Source organism: Chiloscyllium punctatum, chromosome 13 (assembly GCF_047496795.1).
Source record: "Chiloscyllium punctatum isolate Juve2018m chromosome 13, sChiPun1.3, whole genome shotgun sequence".
NCBI lineage: Eukaryota > Metazoa > Chordata > Chondrichthyes > Orectolobiformes > Hemiscylliidae > Chiloscyllium > Chiloscyllium punctatum.
Genome location: NC_092751.1, coordinates 97,458,955 through 97,474,921, shown reverse-complemented (window position 1 = coordinate 97,474,921; position 15,967 = coordinate 97,458,955). Strand labels below are relative to the sequence as shown.

The window sequence follows — 15,967 nt, the reverse complement described above, 5'->3', positions numbered from 1 at the left end:
GCAATATCTACAAGCTTTTGGAGCGATATTACAGTGAAGAGTGCCGATCCTGTCCTTTTTCGAAACCACGCAATAAACTCTACAACTTCATTTATGATTCTGTAGCCTTATACACAGATTCAACAGATGAGGATGATGAATGACAGCTTTTCAAGGTCCCTTTAAAGACTTTCCTTTGAAGTAATGAGGAGACTGAGCTTTATAGCTCAATATCAGAATTCAGCTTGCAAGAGATCCTGAGCTGATAGGTCCATTCTTCAGTAAAAGTCATCCCAAAGCATTGTCCATTATTCAGACAGAATCACTTCTGAAATATTTTTGGTAGGAGTGTTTGCTTGTACTAGAAATCAAGCCTAAATTAGTTCAAATTGAAATTTCAGGTATAAAAACCATTTTGGGCAAAGGACTGACAGAGAAAATATATATATTCACTCTATATATAATACATATCCTCCATACTTTATGCAATCAAAATAGGGCAATTACCAATATAAATCTGTCTGTCTTCATGTACTTATTGCAGTTATTTAGAAGAATTAAACCAATGTTATTTTCTGATTTTTGAGTAATCTGTTTAATAGAATCCAATCACCGTTGAAACCCCAGCATGCTCTGAGCATGGTTTTATTAATGTGTCATCAATGAAAATTAAACACTTTTAATTTAGAGGAGCAAAAAAAACCTTTAGCTTATGATGGAAGGGAAAACAATTATGATTTTTTTTTTTGTTTTTAAAGTTACTTAAGGACTTGAAATTATTTTATTTGTGGTTCTTGATACCTACAAAAAGTAAGGACCTTAGGCTGTTGGCTGAATAGTTCCTGTCATTAACATATATGAGGGGAATTCTTTGCTAACATGTAAAGAAGTTTTTTTTTGACTGTCTTAATAAAGGATTGGTGTTGAGTACAAAGCTTAATGAAGTTATTTTTGATGGTTGTCCTTTGGATTGAATCTTCTGATTGATCATAATAGAATGAAAACTGCTGATTCCCCACAGACTAGAAATGAGAGGTGTTACAGTGCCCTTAAAACATGATTGGAAAAGGCTCGTAATCATTCCCTATCTGGTGCATTGTGAATTCAGTGGAGTTCAGGTAGCAAATACTAGAAAGTTCTGTCAACCACATTAAAAATTCCTTTGGGGACTGTCTGATTAACGGATTCAAAAATCTGGGAAACATGATTGACTAGCTAGAACATTCATCAATGTATCATAAGAGAATGTATTTCAAAAATTCGCAGCACCATAAGACATAAATGATCTTACAATTATACAGTGAAAGAAAACAGTATTTTCGGGTAAATACAGACCAGCTGAAATATTTCTGATGTGATACAGAAACCTTAAAATGTTCTGAAGCAATAGAGTTTAAAATTATGCCATTTTATTTCCAGGGTTTTAGATTATCTCTACAGAAAATAATATTTATGATTACAATTTGGCATTCACATAATTCAGTTTCAGGCTTTCACCAAACTTTTTTTTTTATATTCAGCTTAATGTGCAACCATTTTGGTTATTTCCCACTCAATCTATACAGTACAGTGAAACATAGCTTGTTGTAAGTGTGTTGGGATAACGATTTCAGCTACTGCATTGCTTTCCAATAATATTGCATTTTCAATAGTTAAATGAAAAGTTACCTGTCAGTTTCAGTTGGTTAAGGTAAAATATCATTTTAGCATAATTAAATTTTCACAACTTTTCATCAATACTATTCTCAGTTACAGAGCACCTTAATCAGACTGATTGTGGTGCTCAGTACTGATAGTGTGTCATCGATGCATTCTACATATTCTCTATAATAAAAGTTACCTTCAATGTCAAGAATTTCTTCAAGGCTGAAACCATTTCAATCAATAAAGTTTCTAATATTATAACAACGGCAAGCATTCCTACCTGTTCTCAGCTAATGTTAAACTGTTTAATAGGTATAAGGACTTTTGTTAAAAATATTTCCAATTACAATTTAATTGACAATTGACAAAAAGGCAATTTGCCAAGCACATGCTGGGACAGCATCACTCCATGCTGGATGCAGTAATGGGGAACAAAGAAATGGCAAAGGAACTAAATAGCTACTTTGCATCTGTTTTCACAGTAGAAGACACCAGCACCATAACAGAACTTAGAGAGTTGGGTGGGCAGAGGTGAGTGTAGTGCCTATCACTAAGGAGAAGGTGCTGGGGAAGCTGAAAGGTCTAAAGGTGGAGAAATCACCTGGACCAGATGGTCTACACCCCAGAGCTCTAAAGGAGATAATTGAGGAGATTGTAGACGTGGTGATAGATCAGGAATTACTGAAGTCAGGGAGGATTCCAGAGGACTGGAAAATGGCTAATGTATCACTTTCGTTTAAGAAGGAGGGAGGCAGGTAAGGTATAGGCCAGTTAGCCTGAATTTGGTTGTTGGTACGATTTTAGAGTCAGTGGTTAAGGATGAGATTGCAGTGAACTTGGAAGTGCAGAATTTCTTTAAGAGGAGGCCATGCCTGACAAATCTATTGGAATTCTTTGAGATGGTATCAGCAAGTTCAACAAAGGAGAGCCAGTGGATGTGATCCATTTGGATTTCCAGAAAGCCTCTGACAGGATACTATTAACTAAGCTAAGAGCCCATAGTGTTAGGGGCAAAGTACTGGCATGGATAGAGGATTGGCAGACGGGCGGAGGGTAAGGATAAAGGTGCCTTTTTCAGGATGGTAGACAGTGACCAGTGGAGTTCTAAAGCTGTCAGTGTTGGGACCACAACTATTCAAGTTATACATTAATGATCTGGATGAAGAAATGGAGGGCATTATTATTAAGTTTACAGAAGACACAAAGACAAGTGGGGGAACAGGCAGTGATGAGAAAGCGGGAAGGCTGCAGAGGGACTTGTCCAGGCTAGGAGAGTGGGCACACAAGTGGCAAGTGGAATACCATGTCGCAAAGTGTGAGGTAATGTATCTTAGGAACACTAGACGCACAGACTGTTGCCTCAACTGGGAAAGGCTTTGGAAATCTGAAACACAGAGGAACCTGAGAGTCCAAGTTCAGGATTCTTTTGAGGTTAACATGCAGGTTCAGTTGACGGTTAGAAAAGCAAATGCAACTTAGAATTAATTTCAAGAAGGTTAGAATACAAGAGCAGAGATGTACTGCTGAGGCTGTATGAGGCTCTGGTCAGATCACATTTGGAATAATGTGAGCAGTTTTAGGCCTTGTATCTAAGTAAGGATGTGCTGCCATTGGAGGGATCCAGAGGAGGTTCTCAACAATGACCTTAGGGATGAAGAGCTTGTTGTATGAGGAGCAGTGGAGGACTATAGGTTTTTACTCTATGCAGTTCAGAAGAATGAGGGAGCATCTGATTGAAACCTAGAATGCCGAAAGGTATGAATAAAGTGGATGTGGAGAAGATCTTCCATTATTAGGAGACACTAGAATCCGGGGACACACCCTCAGTGAAGGGACGGCTCTTTAGAGTGGAGATTTGGAGGCATTTCTTCAACCAGAGGGTGGTTTACCTGTGGAATCCACTGCTGCAGAGGGCCAAATAATTGAGTGTACTTAAGACTGAGCTAAATAGGTTCTTGATTGGTAAGCAGATCAATAGTTCTGGGGAGAGTCGAGGAGCACAGGGTTGAGAAATATATCAGCCACGATTGAATAGCAGAGTAGATTTAGTGGACTGGCTGGCCTAACTGAGATCCTATGTCTTGTGGTCTTATGTGGAAGCAAAATACTGTGGATGTTAGAAATCTGAAATGAAAACAGAAAATGCCAGAAATACTTAGGCTTAGCAGGATCTGTGGAGTACAAACTGGATAAGTTTTCAAGTTATGACCATTCGTCAGAACAGAGTCACAACCTGAAAAGTTAATTGTTTATTTTTCCACAGATCCAGTGTGATCTGTTGAGAATTTCAAGTATTTTTTATAATGTATCTCACCTAAGTGTTGCCTCATATTACTTTAGATAGAAGCTACCATAACTGTCAAGCTAATATGAATACTTGCAACTTGTGGGGTTTCTATTAATTGGAAAAAATGATTTTGTCTTTAATTATCTGCAGAAACAGGGGTTTTAATTAAATTTCAAGTATAAGCGGTCATTTTCAAAATGTTAATGTCATGAGTCTTGCTAACATTGTAAACTGACAAACTTTCATGGTAATTACTCATCCATTTTGCATTGAATCATGTTTCACTTGTCTGAATTTTCTATGACCTTTTCCCGCCAAACAACCTTCCCAACCCCCAATACGAAAATTAAGAATAAAGAATCATGAATTGTGACAATTGAATCATGCACATTGACTTGCTGTTGTCTAATAAATGACGAGGCATTTTTTGTGCTTATATTTTGCAATCAACCAATTTGTGTTAATCTTCATGATACAAATCCAGTTTATAAAAAAAATATATATTTCACAAGTTTGATGTTTTAAACAATTGCCCAATTAGCCTGCAGATTTTGCCTTTGTTGATATTCAACTGACCGGAGTGGAAACTCAGACATAAAAAAACACTTTTCAAAGTGAGTGCAGTTTGTCTGTTTTACCACGTGTGCCCAAATCGGAAACTGTCTCTAAGGCATGGGTTGTACTGAAAACCGACCTTTTTTGTCTGCAGTGTTAGTTATACGTTTTGTGTCCTGCATAAATAGGCAAAATCTGCAGCTCAAAAAATTGTTTTTCTTCTCTAATTGCTTCATTTCTATTCTTGCCTAGTAACTGGAGAAAACGCTTGAAAGCCTCGTTTATATAGATGCATTCAAATCTTCCCACAGAGCTAAATAAACACAACTCTTTAAAGTTAACTGACATCAAAAGAATAGTCCATAAATTATGTTCAGAGTGCGGCAGCGTGAGGTCAATAATGAAAGCTCAATAGGACAGCCCCATGCTTGCTTGTGACCTTTTGAGAAGGCAACCTGCCATAGTAAATCTGGTAAATTACATGCCAAATCACACTCCATTTCTTCATTCATATTTTATCAAAGTAATTTTATGTTTGGCTCTTGGACATTGAAAGTAATTGCTTTCTTAAAATAAAATAAAATGGGGTCTATGTTGCCAATACATTCATTTCTTGAGCAGTGTTTTGCTGTGAGGTCCTCCACATCCCGTTCTTTATGTAGCGAGCACCATTCATCACACTAACTCAGTCCATGACAGTATTGACCTGTTTATAAATGTTTAATCTATGACCTATGTTAAATTGAACATGCATCCCATTTCTAGATTACACTCTGCCTTCTTAATCACTTTTCTGTGTTCAAACTGTAAGTCTAGTATTTTTCAGAGGTAATTCCACCTGAAGTAGTCAGAAATTACCCTTAGCCATGTCTTTTTTAAAAATAATGAAATGGTACAACTGAGTCCAAATGCGTTGTCTTTGTATCATTTTGAATTCGAATTCAAATGTATGACATTGTAGTCAAATTTCTGAAGTTTCTTTGAATAATTTTGTGATTTGCCATTTTGTAGAATGTGAGCATTACTGGAAAAAGGCACAAAATGCATCATTTATCAGCCATATTCAATTTTGTGATCATTAGCCATGCGAATGTGTTCCTTACATCAGACAAAAATGAACTTGCAACTTTTCTCGACCAACTGGAAAGATCTCTAGCAATTTAAATAGGTTGAACATTGGCTTCACTATAGGAAATACTGAGCTGAAGTAAATGCTACAAAAATATGAAACTTCCAGTTGTTTTTTTCACAAAGCACCTCCTGATGAGTATTTAATTTGTTAGCTAAACAGTCACATATAAAAAATCACATGTACACTTGTCAATGGCAACTCATATCTGATTAGCCAGGGGTTCCGTGTCCCATATCCATTGAAGGAGGGACTGTGGAGTAAATTGAGAACTTCCCACACCTCAGCAGTCACTACGCCACTGCTGATGAAAAATCCAATGTTAGATTAATTGTTCCAGCTCAGTTTTCTATAACCTATAGCAACAGGTATTTAAGAACTAAGGTCTCTGCAAGTCAATGAATGCCCCAGTGAACAGAACAGTTGTGATCACCGCACTCGTGCGTTGCAGTGGTATTTCAACTGTGTATCAGTAATAAGAGAGCACTGAAGAAATTCCATCAACAATTTCTCCTCTGCGATTTCCAAATTTAATGGCAGGACTGCCAAAGCAAATAGTATCAAAAAGCAAAGAGCTGTGAATGTTGAAGATCTGAAACAGAAACAAAAACTAAGCAAGTCAGGCAGCATCTGTGGAGAGAGGGAGTTAACATCTGCTGACTCCTCAGAACTGATAGCCCCGAGGAAAATGTGGTGAAGATAGGATGGAGGGGAGAAGTGTGGGGGCAAATAAGGTGAGCAGATAGGTGGAGATGGGTCAGAGAAACAGAGATGATAAAGATGGGAGGAGTAGCATATGGGCACTTTAGGTTCAACAACATTCTGTCCATGCATTGCCAGATCTGGGGACAGAGAATTTGTTTGCCCAGTCGTATAAAATTTCTGACCCTGTCATCCTTAAATCAAGGAGCAACTAATGACAACAGTGCAGAAGTAAATCTGATGGGCAATTGACAAATAGGGCTTGCATTTATGCAGTGATTTCTCTCTCGAAATCGCCTCACCACTTCAGGGTTATTTTGAAGCGCATAAATGTTGTGTGAGTGCTGCCAGTGAATTGACAGCAAAGTCTAAAGCGAGCACTTCAATCAAGATTTTCATTAGCCCAAGAGGCAGGTGCTTTATAAAAATGGACATTTGATAGCAATCAGAGTCTGGCCCCTTGTGCAAAATGTTTTTTAAGAAGTACTTCTGTGTGGAATGCATCTATTTTTAAGTTGTCCTTTTCATAACCAGTACTGACAAATTCTAATGCATTCTGCAGTATGAATGTTTATCTGCTATGCACATGTATTGTCCAAGAAATTATCAATTTATTCACAAAGCAGAAATAAAAGTATGGGACAGGCACATCGTGAATTAGCTGCCTGTCTGTCAGCTTGATGTTGACATGGATACCATTTGGCAATACAGATACTGACTGCTGACTTGTGCATGTGAGAAGTGTGTTTCAAAAGAGGCATCAAAAAATAATCAACTAACTGGTGCATGGAAAAGTACAACAGATAAAATCTCTTGGTCTCTGCCCACGGGCTCTTCACTCTTTGTGTTTTACAAAACAAACCCATCTGACATATTCCATAATATTGATGGAACTCAGAAGTTTTCAGAATTGGTAAGGTTATTGATTCCACATCCTTTTGTACTTGTCAGTTTGATTCCAAGTGAACACTCTTAGCTCTCAGTCAGGAAAACCATGCATCAAAGGCTTACTCCAAGGATTTAAGTGAATTGGGCTCTATTTTGCTGCTAAGGGGAAACTAGTAGAGTTTACCACTGACATCGAAGGTCTATATAAACTCTAGGTGTCCAGTAACAAGCAGATAAACAATCATATGGTAATACTCTCACAGGCAGCAAACCAGAAAGTTAAAAACACTTTGCTGTTAACATGAAGCAAAACAGAAATTACTGAATAAACTCAGTAGGTCTGGCAGCATTGGTGGAGAGAAATCAGAGTTAACATTTCAGATAGACCCTTCCTCAGAACCTATTAACTAATTACTTCTTCAGATATTAAAGTAAAGAATTTATTGTGTTCAAAAGCTAGAATATCACACATATGTTTAAAATTGTGCATTTTTTAATCATAATGGGATAAATTAATATTCCATAAACATAAAATTTGACTTTCAGGAACAATAAGAGTGTTTAAAAGAAAAACTGAAGTTAATTTGTTTTTAAAAACCCAATAACATTTAATTTGACAGGGTTCCCTTTTAGAACATTTTTTTTATAAAACTGAGCTGAGAGCATAAAGGGAGCGTTCTTGTCAATTCACTAACCACTTAAACATTACAGGCTAAGGGAATTTACCAGCACACCCTCTGGAAAAGCCTAGAATAACTCCTGCATCTTCTCGATTTCTGCTATTCTGTGCATGTGGCAACTCCAGGAATTCTGTCAATTTTGGTCGGATAATTGTTAACATTCGCTTTCACTGCAACGAAATCTGAGTCAGGATCTGGACTGTTGAATACAATAGTGATGGCGTGCTGCATTGTCTGAAGTGTTCTGGCCTTCAAATATTTAACAGAATAGCTGGTACAGGGGGGCTAAAATATCAGACACTGTTTGAGAAGGAACAGAGAATTTCCATGAGTGTACTGCCTCATACATAATGCTATTAAAATAATTAAACGGTCATTTATCTCATTGTGTGACATAAATAGCATCATGTTTACCCACACAGCAGGGGCAGCTACATTTCAAAGATACTTAATTAGATGCAAAGTGTTTTGAGGCATTAAGAAGATGGAAGAATGTTTTATATATACTGTTTCAATCTAGAAACCCAAAGTTGTGCAAAAAATTCCATTCTTATGCTTTTACAGATAAAGTGTATGTTTCATTTAAGTACAACATGCCCACTTCAATTGAAGATGTAGTGACAGATCTAAATAGATTCATTTTCAATCACATAAATCACCCTGTACAATTAATATTTAAGGATATTGCTCAATATTCCTTTACTTGTAAATGTGAATGAAAAGCATGTTGGAGAGGTATTGATTTCTGGGAGAAAAATCACCTTTGAACATTGAACTGGAATCAACGTTGTATCAGGCAGAATGGTATGTCGAAAACTCAATGCTCAGGGTGTACAGGGCAACAAATCAGTAAAGTGTATAATATTGGAATGAGAGAATGCAAGGACCATTAGGGAATAACAGAATGCCTGTTGACAAGACACTGTTTCAGATTGCTTCATCACTTTAGCTCGCTGGCGATTTTGAGTTAATTGAGTTGCCTGTTCGGTCTTCAGATATTACTTGAACTCCTGACATGCCCATAATAAACGGCGTTTGGCTGCAGGTGAAATAAAATGGGATCTACTAATGATGTGACAGATTGCTGCCAGAGGGCAGGCAAAACCATATTTCTGGGAATAAAACATCTGCCAATTTTATCAAAAAAAAAGTTCTATTCATTTATTGTACTATTGGCAAGTATTTCATTTTCTATAAATTCCATGTTTCGATGTTTTACTCTTCAATACTTCCTGTACTTTGTCATTTCTCTCCTCGCAGGACAGATCGTTCGTTGGTGTGGAAGTCAATGGTTGTAGCAGATTGTCATCAAGGCATCGACAAGGGCTGTAATCAGGGCGGAAACCAGGACTGCAATGGCATGGAAGCGTAATCAGGGCAGTGAAAGGGACTCAAACAGTGATTAGATTAGATTAGATTACTTACAGTGTGGAAACAGGCCCTTCGGCCCAACAAGTCCACACCGCCCCGCCGAAGCGTAACCCACCCATACCCCTACATCTACCCCTTACCTAACACTATGGTCAATTTAGCATAGCCAATTCACCTGACCTGCACATCTTTGGACTGTGGGAGGAAACCGGAGCACCCGGAGGAAACCCACGCAGACACGGGGAGAACGTGCAAACTCCACACAGTCAGTCGCCTGAGGCGGGAATTGAACCCAGGTCTCTGGCGCTGTGAGGCAGCAGTGCTAACCACCGTGCCACCGTGCCGCCCACATGGGGATTGTAAACAGTTCAGTGAATTGAATTAGAAAGTCAGTAAAATAAATTTTGTAATCAGAGGAAACATTTTGAATGCTCCGTGTAGAATATTTTTGAAGCACATTTTCTCTACCCATATCCATTTATAAGGCCAGTATCAAACCCTGATCAAAATGTGGAATTCCACAATTTGATTGAAAGATGTAGCAAAGAAAATTCCCCAGTGAATACTGAACAGGATTCATCAATAGATTCTACACCTTGCCCTGGTGATTTGATGTTGGGAAAGAATGTTGAGTTGTGTGTAAGAGAACTTCAGGATATTAAGGGGAATAAAAGCCTTGAACTCAATGAGCGATAAAAATATGCCACTTCATTCCACAGCTGAAATTAAAATTTCATTATCTCTGAGTGACCCCCGTCCCTACCACACCCCATTCACTAACTCAGTCTCATGTTTAGTTTCATCAAGGAGCTACCTCTTACTCAATGGTAGCATCCTTTCCTGATAGACGTCTGTCAATCTTTGAATAGCTTTTATATTCAGTAGTGCCTTTTAGTAAAACATCTGAAGGCACTTCAGAATTGCCTATCAAATACGTTTTCACATCAAGTCACAGTAGCTGTGAGGAGAGTTGATGGGAGGTAGATTCCAAAAAAACGTGACCTAACAATGGAAGGAAAAGTTGCTGAGTTTTATAGAAAGGAGTTCAGATCATATTGACAACTGAAGACAAGCTGCAAATGGTAGAGGGTAAAAATTAGAAAATTAGAAAAAAGAATAGAATTAGAGGAATGCATAGGGCTGAAGGAGATTACAGGAAGAAGAAGGAATGTGGTTTGGAGTAGTTGCGTTTGTAATGAAGGATGAGAATTGTTAACTGATGCATGGCCAGATTTTATTTCCCAAAATATATTTTGTTCATAACTTTGATAAAAGTGCATCAGGTAACAGCTCAGAATTTATATTATATGAAATGTAAAGCAGTTAAGTTTCTTTCAGTACAGAATGTGGCACTTTGCTAGATCTACATTGGAATTACAATTAGAATTAGGGGACACATTTAAAACTGAGATGCAAAGGAATTTCTTCTCCTGAAGGATAGTGAATGTCTGGAATTCTTTACCCAAGAGAGTTGTGAGGCTTGATCACTAGAAGTATTTAAAGGGGAGGTAGGTAGAGTTTTGAACGGAGTTGAGGACTATGATCTGGCAGCAGAGAAGAGCTGAATTTGGAGGCAGATCAGTCATGATCTTGTTGAATGTGAGGCAACTAGATAGGCCAAATGAGGAGAAAGTGAGGACAGCAGATGCTGGAGATCAGAGTCAAGAGTGTGATGCTGGAAAAGCACAGCCAGTCAGGCAGCATCCGAGGAGCAGGAGAATCAACATTTTGGGTATAAGCCCTTCATCAGGAATGAGGCTTGTGGGCCGGAGGGAGCTGAGAGATAAATGGGATGGCGGGGGGGTTGTGGCTGAGGGGAAGGTGGGAGAGAAGGTGAAAGGTCGGACGTAGGCCTACTTGCTCCCCCTAATTCTTACATTCTTGATTACAGTCTTTGATAATGGCCTATCTCCACTGTACCTCTCTGCCAGCTCCTCCAAACTCAAGTGCACCCAACAGAATATAGACCTAAGCCCTGAGATGGACAAATCTGCAATTCCCCACCATGAGTGTCCCCTTGTACTGCAAGTTCAGCAAGTTCCACGTGAATCAATCAAGGTCTTTCATTCAATTGATGGTCCTCCAGTAGCGCCTCAGTGTGCATCCCTAGGACCAACCCACAGAGCGATGAGACTTGAATTCTGGAGACACCCACATCTCTTTCCAGATCTGCTTTGCAAAGGTATTCAGAAGGAGATGCATAATAGTCCTTTCTTCAGCATAGGAGAAGGTGAGGACTGCAGATGCTGGAGATCAGAGTCGAAAGTGTGGTGCTGGAAAAGCACAGCAGGTCAGGCAGCATCCGAGGAGCAGGAGAATCGATGTTTCGGACATAAGCCCTCATTCCTGATGAAAGGCTCTTTCTTTACCACAACCACCTTTAGGGTATTGTGGGATAACAACTGAGCATGGAGCTGGTGGGTGATGGGACTTGTGCTTTTTTTATTTGTTCCTGGAGTATAGGTATCACTGACTAGGCCAGTATTTATTACCCTTCCCAAATAACCCTCAAGAAGGTTGTGCTTTCTTGATCCACTGTAGTGCTTGAAGTGTCAGTACACCTACAGTCCTGATAGGGAGGGGTTTCCAGGAATTTTACCTAATGACAGTGAAATCAGGATGGTGTGTAGTTTTGAGACCATAAAACATAGGGGCAGAAATTAGGCCATTCAGCCCATCAAGTCTGCTCTGCCATTCAATCATGGCTGATAAGTTTCTCAACCCCATTCTCCAATTTTCTTCCCGTAACCCTTGATCCCTTTGATACTCAAGAATCTATCTATCGCAGTCTTAATAACCTAGTCTCCACAGCCTTCTGTGACAATGAATTCCATAGATTCACGGCTCTCTGGCTGAAGAAGTTTCTTTTTATCTCTGTTATAAAAGGTCTTCACTTTATTCTAAGGCTGTGCCCTCAGGTCCCTGCCTCTTCGACCAATGGAAAAACTTCCCACTATCCACTTTGTCCAGGCCATTCAGTATTCTGTATGTTTTGATTAGATTCCATTCCCTATCCCTCTAAATTCCATTGAATATAAACCCAGAGTTCTCAAATGTTCCTCAGATATTAAGCTTTTCATTCCTGGGACTATTCTTGTGAACCTCCTCTGAAAACGCTCCAGGACAAATACATCCTTCCTGAGATATGAGGCCCAAAACTGCACACGTCCATGCCTCTATTCTTAGCAAAGTGCATGACCTCCCACTTTCCCACATTGTACTCCATCTGCCACTTCTTTGTCCACTCCCCTAACCTGTCCAAATTCTTCTGCAGTATCCCCACCTCCTCAATGCTACCTATCTTTGTATGGTGATATCGAACTTTGTAGCTTATTAGACTACTCACCATTCCTCCATCGAGATCATTAATGTATAAAGTGAAAGGTTGTGGCCCCAACACTGAGCCTTGCGGAACACCAGTGGTCACCGGCTGCCATCCTGCGATGGACCCTTTTATCCCCACTCTCTGCTTCCTGCCAGGTAGCCAAGCTTCTATCCATGCTAGCACCTTGCCTCTGACACCATGGGCCCTTATCTTACTCAGTAGCTTCCTGTGCAGCACCTTGTCAAAGGTCTTCTTGAAGTCCAGGTAAATAACATCCATTGGCTCTCCTTGGTTTAACCTGCTTGTTACTTCCTCAAAGAGAACTTTCAGGCAATTGTGTTCCAATGAACCTGCTTCCCTTACCCTTCTCGATGGTAATGGGGACAGGTTTGGAAGGTGCTGTCAAAGGATCCTTAGTGCGTTGCTGCAGCGTGTCTTGTAGATCATTCACACTGTTGTTACTATGCATTGGCTGTGTAGGGCATGAATATGGAAGGAGCCTGTTGGGGTGTCAACCAAGTGAGCTGCTTTTGCCTGGATAGTGGCAAGTCGAACAAAGGTTTCTACTGCACCAGGATTATCTGGGCAAGCTCTCTAGAGTACAACCCTGGAGAATTTCCAGTGCTTTAACTTGACACGAGATACCTTCTCATCTCCGTTTGTGTCAGTCTGGGCCTCAAAGATTGGGTTATCTGGACAATTTTAATCGGCCGGTTCAGATGTGCTATGGCAGCTCTCTGGAACAGGGGGGATGTGAACTCTGGCCTTCTAGCCCAAAGGTAGGGAGACTGCTGCTCTGACACAAGAGACAAAGGACGTGTTGATATTTTAATCAACCTGTTCAGATACATTGTGATGCATCTGGGAAGGTAGACCGAGGTAGGGACAAGCCCCTCTGCACCACAAGAGCCCAAAGGTCGGGTGGTCCAGGGTGCATAGCAGAAGAATGGGAAACCATATGGCCTATTCTGGTTAAACTTCAGCAATGCCCCAAGTGCATTTGAGAATTCCTGTGACTTGCTGTGCTTAAGCCTGAGTGAGATACTGAGTGAGATACGTTGCTGCAGCAGAAGAGGGTGTGTTCCCTACTGGTAATGAAATCTTAAAGTATAGCTGTCTGGGGCAGACCAGAAAGCATCAGGGGAGAAACTCTGCAAGTAGCTTTGAATTTCTCATGCTTGATTTTTCACAATATTAAGTATGCTTGTCAGTTTCCAGATAAGCCAATTACCCAGTGAACCCAAAGCCAAGTGATAGTAACACAGGGCAAGACAGAGATTGCCAGCTGTGACCATTACTCACTGAAAGGAAAGAATTACCTTTTACTTTCTGAAATTACTGTGGGTCCACAAAATGAAGCTGTGAGAATGATATCCCCTCATCCAACCTATTGAACATCATGATAAATATTTATGGGTTTTGGAACTATGTAGAAAGTAGAAGTAGAAATATCATTTTGTGTTCATAATTATACATTGGAGGCTGAGTAACTCACCCCCAGGCTCCACTGAGTCTGGTTTCTAGCAGGTACTTTGTACCTCCAGCCTGCAAATAGTATCATGATGGCTAAATCACAATAAATGGCAATGCTACCCCACTTAGCAGCAGCAATGGGGTTGATACAAACAGCATTAATGTTGATCGTTCAAAGAATTGGATGAAGCAGACATCCATTTGCTAGTGAGTGAAATGGGACCTTTGGAGCCAACATTAGGCCATGGATGTGTATTTCAGGCAGTGCAAAGGTTCAAAGGGCATTAGTACCTGAGGCTGGAGGGATTAAGAGAAGGGGCAGGGACAGCTGAGCGACCAACTCTTGGTGGAATGGAAAGCAAGATGTGAGGTGGACTAAAGTTGCAGGTGCCAACTTTGGTTGGTTGGATCTTTCATCACATGTATTCTCCGTGCTCTTCCATTGGTCACCCAACATATTCATCATCACAACCTCTCCAAATCATTTCACCAATTAGAATATTTTTGACAATCATTATAAGCACCATATTTTGCTCTTCCACAGTGTTCAAAGAAAAGAAAAATGTGCCTTTTCATGGATTCCATGATTCTCTTTTCCATGACAGGATCCCAACGGTTATATCTAACTCCTTCTTAAAGAAGTATAGTTCTTCGGGCTAAAGGGATCAAAGAATGCAGGGAGAAAGCAGAACAGGTCATTGAGTTGGATGGTCAACCATGATCGTACTGAATGGTGGAGCTGGCTCGAAGGGCTGAATGGCCTCCTCCTGCTCCTGTTTTCTATGTTTTTATTAATCTACAATTCCTGGAGGGTTCAGTCCATTCTTGGTGCATTGGTCACCCCATGTTGCAGCCAATGGGTAAGGATCAACTGCTTGTAATGAAGGTATATTTGCAGTGGTGTTAGAGAGGGTGTACTGTTGTGTAAGGAATTTGAGACCCTGGAACAAACTTGTGATGATATTATGGAGCTTCTCCATAAACGATAGCATCAGAATGCCACTTTTCTGCCTTCTCTCCATAATCCTTCAAGCCATTATTAATTAAAGATCTGTCTACCTCCCCTCTTTAAATTTACTCAATGTTCCAGCAACCATCACGGCCTGGGTTAGTGAATTCCACAAATTCATGGCCTTTTGAGAGAAGTAATTTCTCCCCTCCCTGTTTTAAATCTTTAAATTTCAAACCCATTATCCTAAACAATGATCTGTTTTGTTCTAGATTGCCACATGAGGACCATCCTCTCTACATCTACTTTCTCAATCCCTTTTAGCAGCTAGTACACCTCAATTAGACCTCTTGTCATTTTCCCAAACTCCAGAGAACTATAGGCCTAATATGTCCAATCTCTCCTTGTAAGACAAGCCCCTCATCTTCGAATTAAGTGTGGGCACAGTTAAAAAGGAAGAGGAAGAGACAAACACACAAAGCAAACTTCTGCAGGTCGCATTGAGCAGCAGTGTTTATGAAAACTCTTTCAATAATGTAACAGTGAGATCAGAGCCTGGTGTATCTCCAAGTACATAGATTCCCATAACATGGAAACAGACCGTTTAGCTGAACTCATCTGTGCTGACCATGTTTCCTAAACTGAATTAGTCCCATTTACCTGTGTTTGGCCCTTATCGTTCTAAACCTTTCTTTTCCATCTACCTGTCCAAAAACTTTTTTAAAAGCTAACAACTGTACCTGCCTCTCCCACTTCCTCTGGCAGCTTGTTTCATATATGCATCACCCTCTGTGTGAAAAAGTTGCCCCTCTGGTCACTTTTAAATCTTTCCCTTCTCACCTTAAACCCATGTCCTCTAGATTTGGACTCCCCTACCCTAGGAAAAAAGACTTTGGATATTTACCTTATCTATGCTCCTTATGATTTTATAAACCCCTATAAGGTTTCCCCACAGTCTCCTACGCTTCAGTGAAAAAGGTACCTG

The 15,967-nt window shown here is 39.9% G+C and overlaps 1 protein-coding gene across 4 annotated transcripts in view; it reads left to right on the top strand.

Moving 5' to 3' along the window:
* Positions 1 to 913, top strand: part of parga (poly (ADP-ribose) glycohydrolase a) — a 205,126-nt gene extending 204,213 nt beyond the window's left edge. For all 4 annotated transcript variants that reach the window (XM_072583394.1, XM_072583396.1, XM_072583395.1 and 1 more), the window contains one exon: positions 1 to 913. In XM_072583394.1, the coding sequence (XP_072439495.1) occupies positions 1 to 143 (143 nt within the window). In that variant the 3' untranslated portion in view covers positions 144 to 913.
* The last annotated feature ends 15,054 nt before the right edge of the window (positions 914 to 15,967 follow it).